General features: G+C 41.1%; 2 protein-coding genes across 4 annotated transcripts; both read right to left on the bottom strand.

Annotated features, from left to right (window-relative positions):
• Positions 1-808: 808 nt before the first annotated feature.
• Positions 809-3,735, bottom strand: LOC105020615. The gene is made up of 6 exons (XM_020043294.3): positions 3,665-3,735; positions 3,196-3,561; positions 2,744-3,094; positions 2,477-2,611; positions 1,080-1,141; positions 809-964 (listed from the first exon to the last, which is right to left on the bottom strand). The coding sequence occupies exons 1-6, from the start codon at positions 3,717-3,719 to the stop codon at positions 809-811; spliced, it is 1,125 nt and encodes a 374-aa protein (XP_019898853.3). The 5' UTR covers positions 3,720-3,735.
• An 8,124-nt stretch (positions 3,736-11,859) lies between these two features.
• LOC114830299 lies at positions 11,860-14,353 on the bottom strand. Of its 3 annotated transcripts, none has more exons than XM_029117616.2 (6): positions 14,241-14,353; positions 13,756-14,100; positions 13,549-13,596; positions 13,204-13,335; positions 12,983-13,017; positions 11,860-12,887 (listed from the first exon to the last, which is right to left on the bottom strand). In XM_029117616.2, the coding sequence occupies exons 1-6, from the start codon at positions 14,281-14,283 to the stop codon at positions 12,765-12,767; spliced, it is 726 nt and encodes a 241-aa protein (XP_028973449.2). In that variant the 5' UTR covers positions 14,284-14,353; the 3' UTR covers positions 11,860-12,764. The 3 variants fall into 3 exon arrangements, with proteins under 3 accessions (XP_028973449.2, XP_028973448.2, XP_028973450.2); XM_029117615.2 differs by having other exon boundaries at positions 13,756-14,108; positions 14,241-14,300; XM_029117617.2 differs by having other exon boundaries at positions 13,825-14,108; positions 14,241-14,300.
• Positions 14,354-14,775: the final 422 nt, after the last annotated feature.

Raw genomic sequence — 14,775 nt, 5'->3', positions numbered from 1 at the left:
TTTATTTCGCTTCTCCAGTCTCAGAGTTAGCTGTTGTCTTTGGACTCTGCGCTGTGTTGTGTCTAATGATGTTTTAACAAATTGCTTGTGTGAAGTTAGTTTTTATTTTCCTCCTCTTGCCAATTTAGCAGATCAGAGCTTGCACTTTACTTGTGTCATTGCTGACATCTCCGTCTTCCCGCTCTACCAATCTGAGTTCTATATTCTATACTTATGCGGCCAGAGGCGACACAACCATCGAGTTCCAATTAATGTTGCTATGACGTGGTATCGGCGCATGGTATCGGCATATTTCTATGAGTTGGAGTACCAGTACATGAGCCCGGTATCGGTGTGTCCCACAGTTACCTTTCAACTCGAGAGGTAGACACATTTTTAACAAAATAAAGAGACGCGCAGATAAGTGATAAGAATTAAATAGGCCTAAGTCACTAAACTATGGAGATATTTGTATGTTTATTGAAGTAAACATAAAAAGTATACAAGCAAGTAATGCATCAAATCATTAGAAACTCAGTAAGAGTTTAAGTTCTGTCTCCATTTACAATCTTTGAAACAAGTTAGACTCTGAGTCATCACATTTCAAGGACTCTTATTGTTGACGTCTGAAGAAATGATTGAGTGATTCTAAATTAACTTAATATCAAATTAATATGACAATTCATTTTTAAGCTAATCCTTTATCCAACTAAATGGTCGTCCTACAGCAAATTACAATTATTAAAAATAGTCATGTGACTGATCCAGAACATCATAAGGTGGAGGTCAAAGGAGGGGTGGGGCTTAACTCAGAATGATTGGAGTCCACTCACACCCTGTCTCTGTGACTCAAACCAGAGTAGATGGTTTCTTCCTCTCTCTGATTTCTCATCTCTGTCTTTTCCCTCCTTGGTCTCCTGGACTGGGCACTTTTCTTGTCAGTGAACTTCAGGGAGACATAGTTCATGGTAGTGTCATCATGGAGCTTAGGGATGAAAACACAGAGTAGGTCAGTAAAGACACTAGGTTTAATAGTCAAATGTTTTACTTCTCAAATACCCATATCCAGTCTAACATTTCGTAGAAAGTTTTCTGCTAACCTGTCTGTTTGACATGCTGGCATTAGCATTTCCATGATCGCCATGCTGAGTAGTGGTTTCTGCTAAAAGACAAATGTCTAAACATTAAAAAAAAACTGAAAGGTATGCTGTTAAGTTACCAACAAAAAGACAAGCACTGTTTCATTATAATCTTTATGTGTACTCCTCCTTGGACTAGGGGGTCAATGATATTAAAGCTGATAACCCCTAAAATGATCCTTCACAAAATGTGACATTGTTTGTCCAATAAAACAAACAGCCATCTGTTGTTAAAACATTTTGTATTGATTTTTTTGTTCAGAAATTACAAAAAGGTACAGTGTCTTCTATCATTATTGGCAAAGAGGAGCAAAAAGTCTATGAAATAATGTCATTTTGTTCATAAACTTGATTGTCACTGAAAATACTGTATGATAGAAACCTGTCAAAATACTGCATAATTTCTTCCCAAGATTTTCTTTTCCCGTTTATATGTGGATCGAAACAAGACTTCACCACAGCTCATTACACTCCAAAACATGCTAAGCGATACATCATCTTTAGATCTCAGTAGCAGCTGGAATTTTCTGTTAGGATATTGAACCACATATCCTCGGGATGGTAATGTGGTACAATTGGTTCATCCAGCAGAATGGTCTAAATCGTTCCTCCAGATACATACAAAAATGTCTCACTGACCACGTATTTGATTACAATAGCCATTACAGTCCCCTGATCTAAACCACATTGAAAACCTGGTGTGGAGACATTCTGCATGGATAGTTGATCCCAGATCCCTTCCTATGGATTTTCCCACATCATCAGTCATTACAGTAATGATGTTATCTCTGCATAATTAGGATGCACAAAGTAATAAATGCAGGGTTGCCAATAATTGTTATACATGTTTTTGAGAAAGATATTATTTTCCAGGTTTGGGGGTTGGTCAATTAATTGGGTTTCCTTGCTTAGTTGCCTCATTTAAATCCTTGGTAAGGCTTGGGCACCTGTGAGGCCAACCAAGACAGAAGTCAGGAGAATGTGTTCCTTCACATTAGGATTCCGGTCTGGACTTTCGGATTGAGCGAGCAGCGGGATAATATCCAAAACAGCATCTGATGTGCTGTACAAGACACATATCTAAACAACTGTCCTGTGTCTGCTGTGAGTTTCTGCAATGAAGCAAGGCCTTAATGACACATTTTATTTCAACTAACTGGGCAGAAACACTGGGTTAAAAGTAGAATAATACCTCATAGTTTCAGTTCAGGATCAAACTGATGAACAATAACAATACCTATTTCATAGCTTTTCATCAAATTTTACTAGGTGATCTAATAATCATGGAGGACACTGTATTTACAACCAATTTAACTCTAATGATTACACTGCGATTATCGCAAAGTCTCTTACTGTACCTGCACAGTGTTCACATTGTGACCTCTTCATTCTCCTACAGAATATAATGTTGATAATCACACTCAGAATCACAGCAGTTGTCAGGAAATAAATAACGATGAAGAGTAGAGAATTAACCTGATTGCCCAACGGGTCTGAAACAGTCAGAGGTAAAATTATATACTCAACACTTTATCCAATGCTGGAGATATGTATTGCCTTAAAAGTGTAACATCTACTAATTAATATTCCTTATAATTTTATAATACGAGTTTGTAATTGTTTACCTTGAATGTCCATCTTGGTTCCATTCCCAAACAGTATCTCTCCACATGAGGCCACAGCACAGTAGTAAGTCCCAGTATCAGAGACGCTGAGGTTCCTCTTGGGGAGGTTGTAGACACAGCTCTGTGTAGGAGACCCAGACTCAGGGCTCTTCATACACTGACCACTCCTGTCTCCATTGGTATAAATTATTCCTGGAGGAGATTCTCCTGAGTCATGTCTGAACCAATAGACACTGTGTTCTCCTTCACAGGTCCCAGTGTTTATTGTAAAGTTCAGAGTCACAGAGTCTCCTGGCTGAACTGACTCAGAAACTGGTTGCTGAAGCACAGACTTGCTTTTGGATTCTGAACCTGAAATGAATGTGCAGGTTCATGGTGTACATTCACTGATCCTGCTAGGTTAATTAATCTATGAGCACATTTAAGTGACTTCATTTTTAAAAGAAAATTACCTTTGACAATTAGGACAGTTCCTTGTGCAAATGTTATTCTGTTGATGTACAAAGCACCACAGTAGAATGTAGCTGAGTCCCCTGGTTCAGTCTTGGAGATGGTCAGGTTAAAGCTGTCCTCTCCTCGCATCACACTTAAACGTTTAGTCCCACTAAAGTCCTTGGTAAAGTTGTTGAAGTAAAACGTCTCTTGGGAGAAATAAGATGCTGACGCCATGAGAAGAGGCTTCTGTCCGAAAGTTTGTTTAAGCCAAAGAACACTAATCATCATATTAGATGGACAAAAGCAAGTGAGAGAAACACTATGTCCTACATGTGTAAGTATCACAGAGTCTGGTTGGATAACATCTTTGGTAAGTGCACAACCTGTGAAGAAAATTTACAAATAAATAAATGTTATTGTTCAGGATGAAATTTGAACTTCGTAGAATGGATCCAAAATGTTATATGTTTTTAAGAATCGACTTACCCAATATGGCGTTAAGCCAGAAGATAGTCCAAAACTCCATCATAACTATCGTCATTCAAATCGCTTGTGCCCTGTAGAGAATGGTTTTCACAACCAGGCACCTTTTCTAGAATGTATTTGCTATGTAGGAGGGGAACACTGACGTGACTGATTGTATTGGTTGTCTGAACAGGCATTAAACATCTGTTGAAAACACAAACCCAATGGGTTCTGTGGTATACCTTAAAACCTGACATGGAGTTTCCCCAGTGAAAAAATGAATCTCAGAGTGGAATTGCAATCATGTACATAAATCTAACGGAAATTTCACATGTTAGAAATCCACATGAAAGACAACGCCTTTTGGTATTTTCTTATAAAGTAATAAACTATGTTTACAATTATTACAACCCTGTTTCCCAAAAAGTGGTGATGCTGCGTAAAATGTAAAGAAAAACAGAATGCAATGATCAAATCAGTGCTAATCATTGAAACCCTATATTCAATTGAAAATAGTACCATGACAACATATCAAATGCTGAAACTGAGACATTTTATTGTCTCTTGAATAGAATATGCCCACTTTAAATTTGATGCCAGCAACATGTTTCAAAAAAGTTAGGACAGAGGAAACAAAAGACTGGAAACATTGTGTAATGATAAAAAACTGAAGCTGGTGGATTTTCACACAACTAATTAGGTCAGTTGGCAACAGGTCACTAACATGATTGGGTATTAAATGACCATTCCAGACAGGATGGTTTTGCCAGATGTGAGGATGAGGAGGGGTTCACCACTCTCTGAAATACAGTGTGTGCAAATATTGCAACAATTTAAGCATAACGTTTCTCAATGTAAAATTGCAAAGAGTTTTGGGATCTCATCATCTATGGTACATAATATCATAAAAAAATTCAAGGAACCTGGAGAAAACTTTGAATGCAAGGTACAAGGCCGAAAACCAATAATGGATGAATGTGATCTTCAGGCCCTCAGGTGGCACTATATTAAAAACAGACACAATTCTATAGTGGACATCACAGCATGGGCTCAAGAACAATTCTCAAAATCACTGTCTGGGAACATGTAGTGTAATGAGAAATGTCTGTTGAGGAAGAGTAGAAGCGTATTTGACGAAGAGGCGCGTCTTGCCCCACCAAGTCTCCAACATTCTCTTGGTGATGTTAATCAGGGGTACTGCATAACATTTGCTTCTCTAAAGATCTGGACCACCAGGTGTGGGCCATCAGCCACACCCCTACTGAGAATGTAACTAAATGCATGATATTGTGAACATTTATCTGGTCCCCATTAAGGGCAGAATAGTCTTATATGCTTTATTGTACTGTACGGGTTATGGATCAAAGTTCACAAGAACTTTGTAGAAATTATTGTCCTTGTTGTATTTCTGATAACAACTGATGGCAACGCCCTGTCCATTCCATAATTCTGCATTGATTAAGTGGCACAGTTCCTGTCCTTTGTGTTCATTGTTTTTGCCAAGGTAAAGTAATGCAAATGACTATTTGGGGGAGTGTTTAGATGTCTGCTTTTGGGATAAATATTCAAATATATCCAAAAAGTTATTTGAGTATGTCATCGTTACAGAGACCTCACAACACATTGTGTTGTGGTCATATTTAGGAGTTTGTCCTCATTAAAGAGACCTCCCAACACATTGTGTTGTTATCATATTCAGGAGTTTGTCATCGTTAAAGAGACCTCACAACATGTGGTGTTGTTGTCATATTTAGGAGTTTGTCCTCGTTAAAGAGACCTCACAACATGTTGTGTTGTTGTCATATTTAGGAGTTTGTCTTCGTTAAATAGACCTCCCAACACTCTGTGATGTTGTCATATTTAGGAGTCTATAGTTAACAGAAGCACCTAGAACACCTTTGTGCTATAATGTGTCTCATGCTCTACTTAGTAGACTTTTAGACTAGTTGGGATGACATTGAATTGTGTTGGTATGTCACTATGTTTTGTATTGTAACTTCATTAATTGATTGGATTATTTTTTTATTACTTTGGAAAATAGATTACTATGGCACTCCTTGTTCATCTTCACACTCAAGCTCGTAAGGCTACTGATAATCACGCACACATACATAAGTTGAAGTGACCAGACTTGACATCCCTGAGTTCTGGGTCTCTGAACAGTCTGGGTGGTTCCAGGGAAACATGCCATCTTGGGCATCCCTGAGTTCTGGGTCTAGGTTGGTCCCAGGGACACATGACCTCGTAGGCATCCCTGAGTTCTGGGAATCTGATCAGTCTGGATGGATCCAGACACACATGTCATTTTAATGTTAGGCTTGTGATGAAAGGAGTAGCTAACCTTTACTAGGGACTTCCAACATTTGGTCATTTACGATAAAATTTATTTACTAACAATATGGAGTCCGATCATATGTTTATATTTATTTATCACTAAGGTTTACGTTCCCTTGGACTCATTTCCCTAAATTTCCCCCGATAAACTTCTAAGTGGTAAACCTTTCAAACCACTCTCTAATACCTCTCACTCAGTACATCGATGCATCCACAAATGCAAGTAAAAACACTACCATTTACCATTATATGGAACAATATATATAGGTATTGTAGCAACATATGGTGCCATCCAGACAATGTCTTCTTCAGGGAAGGCCTTGCTTTTTTCTGCAAGACAATGACAAACCACATTCTGCACGTATTACCACATCATGCCTTCATAGTAAAATAGTCTGGGTGCCAAATGGGCCTGCCTGCAGTCCAGACATGTCACCCATTAATAACATTTGGCGCATTATGAAACGAAAAATACAACAAAAGAGACCCCGAACTGTTGAGCCATTGAAATCGTATATCAGGCAAGAATGGAAAAACATTTCACTTTCAAAACTACAGCAATTGGTATACTCAGTGAACTCTGCACTGTGTTGTCTAATGATGTTTGAACAAATTGCTTGTGTTAAATCAGTGTTCTTCCTTTCCTCCTCTTGACAGTTTAGCAGATCAGAGCTTGCACTCTACTTTTGTCGTTACTGACATCTCCGTCTTCCCGCTCTACCAATCTGAGTTCTATATTCTATACTTATGCGGCCACAGGCGACACAACCATCGAGTTCCAATTAATGTCCCTATGACGTGGTATCGGCGCATGGTATCGGCATATTTCTATGAGTAGGAGTACCAGTACATGAGCCCAGTATCGGCCCGATACTGGTATTGGTATCGGTGCATCCCTAGTGTAAACAAACGGATGATGATTGGTTCTTAGCCGGTTGGGCGAAACCAGAGCCGCGCATTGTCCAATTCTCCAATACTTTGCCTCCTGGATTATTTTTTCTCCTCCCGCTGCCCAGTGGCCTCAGCCGCCAGCTTCTCCCGCTGCCCTGTTTTCACCGCCGCCAGGACCCGCCATGGACTGGCCGCCGCCCGGGCCCGCGGATGACTGGCCGACACCACCCGAGTCCGCGGATGACTGGCCGCCACCGCCCGAGCCCGCGGATGACTGGCCGCCGCCTCCCGAGCCCACGGTTGACTGGCCGCCTTGTCCCGCAGCGCCTTCTCCTGGCCTCAGCGGTGCTCTCGCCTGTCCTGGCCTCAGCGGCGCCCTCGCCTGTCCCGGCCGCCAGCTCCTCCCGCTGCCCTGTTTTCGCCGCCGCCAGGACCCGCCATGGACTGGCCGCCGCACGGGCCCCTGTCTCCGGCTCCTCCGCCGGCTTCCCCGTCTCCGGCTCCTCCGCCGGCTCCTCCGCCGGGTACTGTCACGTCCTGGCTGTGCCCCTAGCCATCTCTGCGCTGGGCTCGGGGCATAGCCAGGACAGGACAGGAGGTGGCCTTTAGCCACCTCTAATCCTTTTTTTGGTTTCCCCAATTGGAGGCAGGTGTTAGTTATTGCCTCCAATTGGGGACCCTATTTAAGTTCAGTTTGTAGGCCCAGAGGTGTGGTTCATTTTGGTTTGCACGTGTTCAGTTAAACCCACGGCACTGGTTGCTGCCTTTTGTTTTGTTGGGGTCCTTTTTTTATCTCATTAAACATGGATTATCTTCAATACCTCTACTCTGCGCCTGTGTCCTTCTCATCCCATGACCGTGACAACTTTTAGAACAAGAATAAATAGATTGTCCCCCTGACAGACTGAACCAGTTGTAAGCTTCCAACTCACTTAACACCAAGGTTTGCTGTGTCTCCCATAACAGACTCAAGAGCATGGAGGAGATATCAGGAGAGCTGGACAGGGCTGTAGAAGGGCATCAACCCAGCAGCAGGACCGGTATCTGCCCCTTTGTGGGAGGAAGAACAGGAGGAGTACTGCCAGAACCAAACAAAATGTCCTCCAGTGGGCTACTGTTGTGCATGTTTCAGACCAAACTGTCAGAAACAGACTCCATGAGGGTGGCATGAGGGCCCGACGTCCTCTAGTGGGACCTGTGCTCACAATCCAGCACTGTGCTGCTCGATTCAACAGAGAACACCAGAATTGGCAGGTACGCCATTGGCACCTCGTTCTTATCACAGATTAGAGCAGGTTCACACTGAGCACATGTGACAGACGTGAAAGTGTCTGGAGATGTTGTGGTGAACGTTAAGTTGCCTGCAACATTATCCTGCACAATCAGTTTGGCAGTGGGTCAGTGATAGTCTGGGGAGACATATCCTTGGAGGATCGCATGGACCTCCACGTGCTAGCCAACGGCACTCTGACTGGTGTTAGGTCCCGGGATGAAATCCTCAGACCTTCCGCTGGTGCAGTGGGCCCTGGGATCATCCTGGTGCAGGACAATGCCCGGTCTCATGTAACCAGAGTGTGTAGGCAGTTCCTGGATGAGAAAGGCATTGATGCCGTTAACTGGCCCTCACGTTCCCCAGACCTGAATCTAATTGAGAACATCTGGGATATGTACCGGTCTCCAACACCATCGTAAAGTTTGCTGACGACACCACCATCATAGGCTTGATCTCTGACAACGACGAGTCAGCCTATAGAGATGAGGTAAGGTCACTGACTTTGTGGTGTCAGGATAACAACTTCCAGCTCAATATCAACAAAACAAGGAGATGTTTGTTGATCACAGGAAGCAGCGGCGGGGAGACCACGCCCCCAAACACATCAATGGGTCTGCAGTAGAGAGAGTTCACAACATCCAGTTCCTTGGTGTCAACATCAGCGATGACTTGACCTGGTCTCATCACTCTAACAACTTGGTGAAGGAAGCCAGGAAACAGCTCTTCTTCCTACGCCGATTAAGGAGATTTGGCATGGATTCCAGGAGACTCACCAACTTCTCCAGATGCACTATTGAGAGTATTTTATAGTTGTATACTTATTATTATTGATGCATGTTTTTGTATAGTGTTTTCACTGATTGATTATCTTATCTTCTTATTCTTTTTAAATTATAATTCCTGTTACTTTTTCACTTTTAACTGCACTGTCAGGAGTAGGAAAAACAAGAATTTCATTGCCGTAACTTGTTATTGCAAATGACAATCAAACCTTTGAACTTTGTCTCTTAGAAATAGGCCTAGTAAAACCGACACTTATTTAGCAAAAGAAGAATGAACATGCAAATTCTACAGTTTCAATGGCCTTAACAAAACAACAAGCGACATAAATACATGTATGCAAATGGGGTGCAAATAATGAATAAAAAAACTATACATTAGTTCTCAAGAAAAAGAGAGTTGATATCTGTTATGCAGAGGCAGAAGCACAGGCCAGCAAAAATGTTGAACATGGTATCTATCCCCATAGAATTCCTGTGTCTGTCACAAATCGACACATAATTATCAACGGAAGAATCAACATGCAAATTGTACAGTGTTATTATTGCCATCAAACTGTAAACACGGTTGATACTAATTATGCAATGGCAAGATGTTTTTGTTGTTTTGTTGTTAAGTGGAAACGTCCAACCAGAATCTTTTAAATGAGGGTTTTGTGTATTTTCCGTCTCTGTTCACACCAGCAAAGCGACACTGACCGCAGGGGAAAATGTTGTGCCTGCAGAGAGTTCATCCGATGAGTCTGCAAAGAGCACATGCCTTTAGTCTGCACACTTAACATTAGAGAAGACCCAAGCCTCTGATCTCCTCTGGTACCACAGCTCTCCAAACCACTTATTATTGTACAACATGCATGTACAAAAAGTGACCATGCGATTATGATAGCACAATGCTTTTAAAGTTTCATTGTGTCTTTGTACTCCTCCCAAATCGAGCACACCTCTAGAGACTGAGGTAGTTTGGTTTTGGGTTAGGTCAGTTATTTTTAGTCTGGTGGTATGTGTGGAAAGAGATACAGTAAAGGGAAAGTGTATCTGAGAGAAAGAGAGAGAGAAAGAGAAAGAAGATAGGGTAGGGAGAACAAAAGATTGAAAGAGAGGGTAGAGAGCGGGATGAAAAGACAACAACAGGTTACTGTGGTGGAGCTGAGAGCTCCAGGTCAGTCTTCCTGTGGTGATTGTTGCTCGTCTTCAGCAGAGTGAGAATAACATGAGTAAACTACAGTGGAAAATAACTAGGCCTGTTAGTGTCAACATAAATCATCCATAGAAAAAAGATAAAGATAAAGATAAAAAAATAGAAATCTGTCAATATTAAGTAGGCTACTGTAATTTCCCACAAATCTTAATGGTTAGTTGTACTTTACATCCCAAAGTTGTATTTATTCAAAATTGTTCTGAATGCATTTGATGCATGGGAAGCAAGCAAGCTACAGAACACTGGAAACAAACCAGGGGGAGAATCTTTGCCCCTAAATCCTCACCAAACATAGATATGGAAATAAAGTGTTGAGTGAAACAAAACAGGCAAGTCTCAGTCATCAGTGAGAGACGCATGGCAGAGTCCCTGTAGTCAGAAGAATTCTAACACTACTGTTTAAAACACACGGGTGTTGGTGCAAACTACAAACATTGGTAGATGTCAACCGATACTGTATACTAGTAATAGCCTGACTCAGAGATGAGAGGCCTAGAAACTCCTATAATGTTTAAAAACCCCCAGAAAATAGTTAGTAGAGTACAGTGGTGAGGCTGAGTCTTCTACACAAACAAACAGGAAATAGATCAAGCTAAGTACAATATAAATTGGAGGTAATGTAGTACATGAACACTATGTGCATGTAAGACACAACACATTGCACTGTGAACACTGATACTGACTGAAGTTGGCTAAGAACTTGGATCTGAGGTGACAGAGGTTTCCATGAAGAAAATCAGTAGATAAATATCAACAATAAAAACATTTTATAGTGTCTGCACATGAAAAGGTTTAGAGTATGGGAAATACTTTTAGCCGGTTTGCATTTACACAATAATTTTTTTTAACTGAAGGTGGTCTAAGTGAATGTGGGAGGTCTACAGTGTGGGTGGTTTGATGCACTGAAGCCCAGCCTTCCTGAAGACCAGGTTAATCGTCTATAGAGATTCACACCAAGGGCTACCACAGTGGAAAGTTACTTCTGGTCCATGTCTCTGTCACACGTCATCCCCTCATTGTCACAACACCACATATTTCAACATTGGCACCAAAAAAGATTATAAATATAGAATCAGTAATAACATCTATAACCAACTTAATTTAGGTGGTAGGAGATGAACTGGAAATATAGAAAGACACAATGAGACCAAGAGAGAATGAGAGATGGTATAAGGGCTATATCCCTCTCCCCCAGTGTATTAGTTTATGAGAGGCCCAGTGATGTTCACTCCAGCAGTTCCACTCAACACTGAGCTGCTACTTCCTGCCACTCACACTACAGGAAGTGATGCTTTCTTCACTGGTCCCTCCCCCTCTACCTCAGACCCCAATCATATTCTCCTTATAAGGTGATTAGCTGCTTCTTAGAATAGGGGTCCGTGAAAAGCATGAAGAGAAAACAGGAAATACCAAGGAGCAAGAAACATAATGACAAAGTAAATTTTCATTCAAGCCTTTATTAGTGATCAACATGATACAATGCAGTTGTCTATACTTTTTTCTTAAGACTAACCAATTGAAGATGACCAAATCACAAATACATACAGAGGTACAGTATAGGTAAGCTGACAGGCCAAAATAGGCAAAAGCATCTCTATGGCCATTAAGTGTTTTGCCTTCATAAGCCCCTATTCTAACCACTCTCTGTTCTACTGGGTTTTGTGGCCTAACTGAGTGGAAGAGAACTTCAGCAAACATATACAGGAGGGATTGATTGATCATATTACATTTCAATACATTTAATTAAGGTAAATATATAAACATCATAGTCTCTGTGGAAGAAATGTAAACTTCATACCTGTCAAAGTTAACATGTTAACACATGCGTTTAATAAAAAATGTGTAACGACGAAAATAATTTTATCGCCGTAAACACGTTTTTTTTTTTTTTTTGCCTCAGAACCATAGTTACTGCTTGATCTGAGCTGTCACTTATTTATTTGCTACAGTATACAGGGAAACTTTATTTAGCACTTGTGCTGGAGTGGCCGAGAGTGCATCACATTAGCTTTTTTCAATATAATTATGTAATATAGCCCATGCATTCATGTCATTAATCGTGTTGACTTGCCGCTTGTCTGTGAATCCTGCTGTTAAATGGACCACTGACGCTTTCAGCAACGGCATGGCGTTTATGTGAGAAAACGGGGTGTAAAAGCACATTATAATAAAGTAAAACACATCAAAAAGGCATAGGTGTGATTCAGTGTTGGATTACATGCCTGCAGCTGTGCAGAGAGAGGGAGGGGCTGATGGGTGTTTAAACAGAACCCTAACATCATTTGTATTGTACTTGGTGCCATGATCAAGAGCACCATGGAAGATGGTAGAACTACTGGATCATAGACCAACAACTTTCTATTTAGATTTACATGGGTTACCAATATATCCTGCCAGTCATTGTGATAATCTGAGCCATAACATACCCTATTTGAATGGACCAACTTGGATAATGGCAGCTCCTGCTCCTGTTTTCAAGTCAAGCAGTTAACATAATGCACTGCTTCTTAAACAGAAATGTGTTTTTTTGGGACCAGATCTGTGCAATTAATTGTGATTAATTCTTTTTCATCTTGACCGTTAACTTAAATATGTATTCAAAGATATGGCAAACCAATTTCTGTCCTCTTCCACAGCTCCAACTAGTCATCTGGTAGCAGCATACACTACATGGGTGTCCAGCGCCGTCTCCCTCCTCTGCATTTTCCTCTTTATATTCCTGGAGGTGATATTCACTGTGGCATAATTCAGAGAATCAGGATCTTGGTCCTGTAGATTTAGAAAAACGATAAAACCCAGTTAACATTATTGCAGTGCTTGACTTGTATTTTAGAGAGAATTTCTCAAAAACATACTATACAAACCAGATCATTTCGTGGTGGTTGTTGCGAGCTGGCAACTGAATATGATAGAAAACAGAGAGGAGATATCAATGGTTCATTCCATTTTAGTGTGCATATGAATTAATAATATTTACCAAGGTTGAACAACCTTCATTTTTTGCCTACACAATGTTGTGGAAAAAATATTGACATTTGTGAGTGTTGTTCACAGGCCAGATATTATCATGAACAGGGCTCCATACCTGGGCTTAGTCTGTTTGTGTCTCGTCTGATCTTAAGGGCCAGGAGAAGGAGGACAGTCAATAGAACAGCAGTCACACCAGCCAGGATCGCAACCAATGGGAAGAAGTCTGTCGTTCCAACATCATCTTCTCCTATCATAGGACTTCATTCAGCATCAAAACTATAACAACTATACCTGATATACTACCAAAGTGGGGAATGCTAAGATCATAGTAAATGCAGTTATGCTGTATTTTTCTTTGCATGTTACAATTATTCTAAACAGTTATCAGCTCAGATTATCAGTGTGGGTTGAAGTTAATGCTTTGAATGGTTCTTTGTCAAAAAACTTTAAATCCACATACCTTCATGACATTGTACTGGCTCTTTGGGTGTGTTGGCATCTCCATGACCTTTTGGATCAATAGGACTGTTAAACATTCCTACAGGTCACATAACTGTTGATTGCAATTTCATTTATTTCCAACTCTTTCATGTGCATGGCAGTCTTGTAGCACAAAGTTTCATCGTGGCATCCAATATTCACAGTAGATGAATTAATGAATCTTTACCTATGATATTTACATCAGTCGCATTTATGAAGATAAAGTATTTATTGAATACTCCACAAAAGTACCGACCACAGTCAGCAATGTCCACATCTGAGATTTTAAGAAGTATAATTTCATTCTTCAGTACCATTTCCATACGGCTGGGCTGAAAACCGTTATGATGTGTAATGTACGGCTCCGTGCTGTACATAGAAACGATGCAAAGAGGCTCTGATTCATTGACTTGCTTGAACCAGGCTACATGTCCAGGAACTTTAAGGGTATTTTTACACTGTAGAGTGACATTGTGACCTGGATGGGTGATCACTGAAGCTGACGGAGAGACAAACTTGACCAAGGACAGACCTAAAACACTCAAAAATAAGATACAGATACAAATGTGAATGTTAGTAGTTAATTAACACACATAAAAACAGTCACAACATTTTGAGCGGACGCATTTACAGATTTATCAAAAAACCTGAACTGAAGATACAGTTACTTACAGAAGCAGTAGAGGACAAGAGCTGGAACATGAAGGCATTCCATTCTGGGTGTAGATCAACTCTGCCAGACCATGAAGAACTGAATCTTCATAAACTAGAGTTGAGAGTAATTTGTGATTATGGGCGGGACATCGATGGAGTGGCAAGCAGAGTTGCATGTTACCACAGATAATTTATTTTTAACCACAAACCTCTCTTGTGGTGGAGAGTGCCTGCCTCAAGTGGAGGAGTTTAAGTATCTAGGGGTCTTGTTCACGAGTGAGGGAAGGATGGAACGGGAGATTGACAGACGGATCGGTGCAGCTTCTGCAGTAATGCAGTCGATGTATCGGTCTGTCGTGGTGAAGAAAGAGCTGAGCCGCAAGGCGAAGCTCTCGATTTACCAGCCAATCTACGTTCCTACTCTCACCTATGGTCATGAGCTTTGGGTCATGACCGAAAGGACAAGATCCCGGATACAGGCGGCCGAAATTAGCTTTCTCCGCAGGGTGGCTGGACGATCCCTTAGAGATGTGAGAAGCTCGGTCACCCGGGA

This window comes from Esox lucius, chromosome 24 (assembly GCF_011004845.1).
Source record: "Esox lucius isolate fEsoLuc1 chromosome 24, fEsoLuc1.pri, whole genome shotgun sequence".
Taxonomy (NCBI): Eukaryota; Metazoa; Chordata; class Actinopteri; order Esociformes; family Esocidae; genus Esox; species Esox lucius.
This window is presented reverse-complemented; position numbering and strand designations above follow the sequence as displayed.

Bases quoted from the DNA above. Each gene is read 5' to 3' on its own strand.
- LOC105020615 (XM_020043294.3), bottom strand. From the start codon at position 3,719: ATGACGATAGTTATGATGGAGTTTTGGACTATCTTCTGGCTTAACGCC. The intron at 2,612-2,743 runs GTAAACAATTAC...TGACTGTTTCAG, and splicing joins AACCAAGATGGACATTCAAG to ACCCGTTGGGCAATCAGGTT. The intron at 965-1,079 runs GTTAGCAGAAAA...TTCATCCCTAAG, and splicing joins CCAGCATGTCAAACAGACAG to CTCCATGATGACACTACCAT.
- LOC114830299 (XM_029117615.2), bottom strand. From the start codon at position 14,278: ATGCCTTCATGTTCCAGCTCTTGTCCTCTACTGCTTCT. The intron at 13,336-13,548 runs GTATGTGGATTT...GTCCTATGATAG, and splicing joins GCCAGTACAATGTCATGAAG to GAGAAGATGATGTTGGAACG. The intron at 12,888-12,982 runs GTTTGTATAGTA...CTAAATCTACAG, and splicing joins AACCACCACGAAATGATCTG to GACCAAGATCCTGATTCTCT.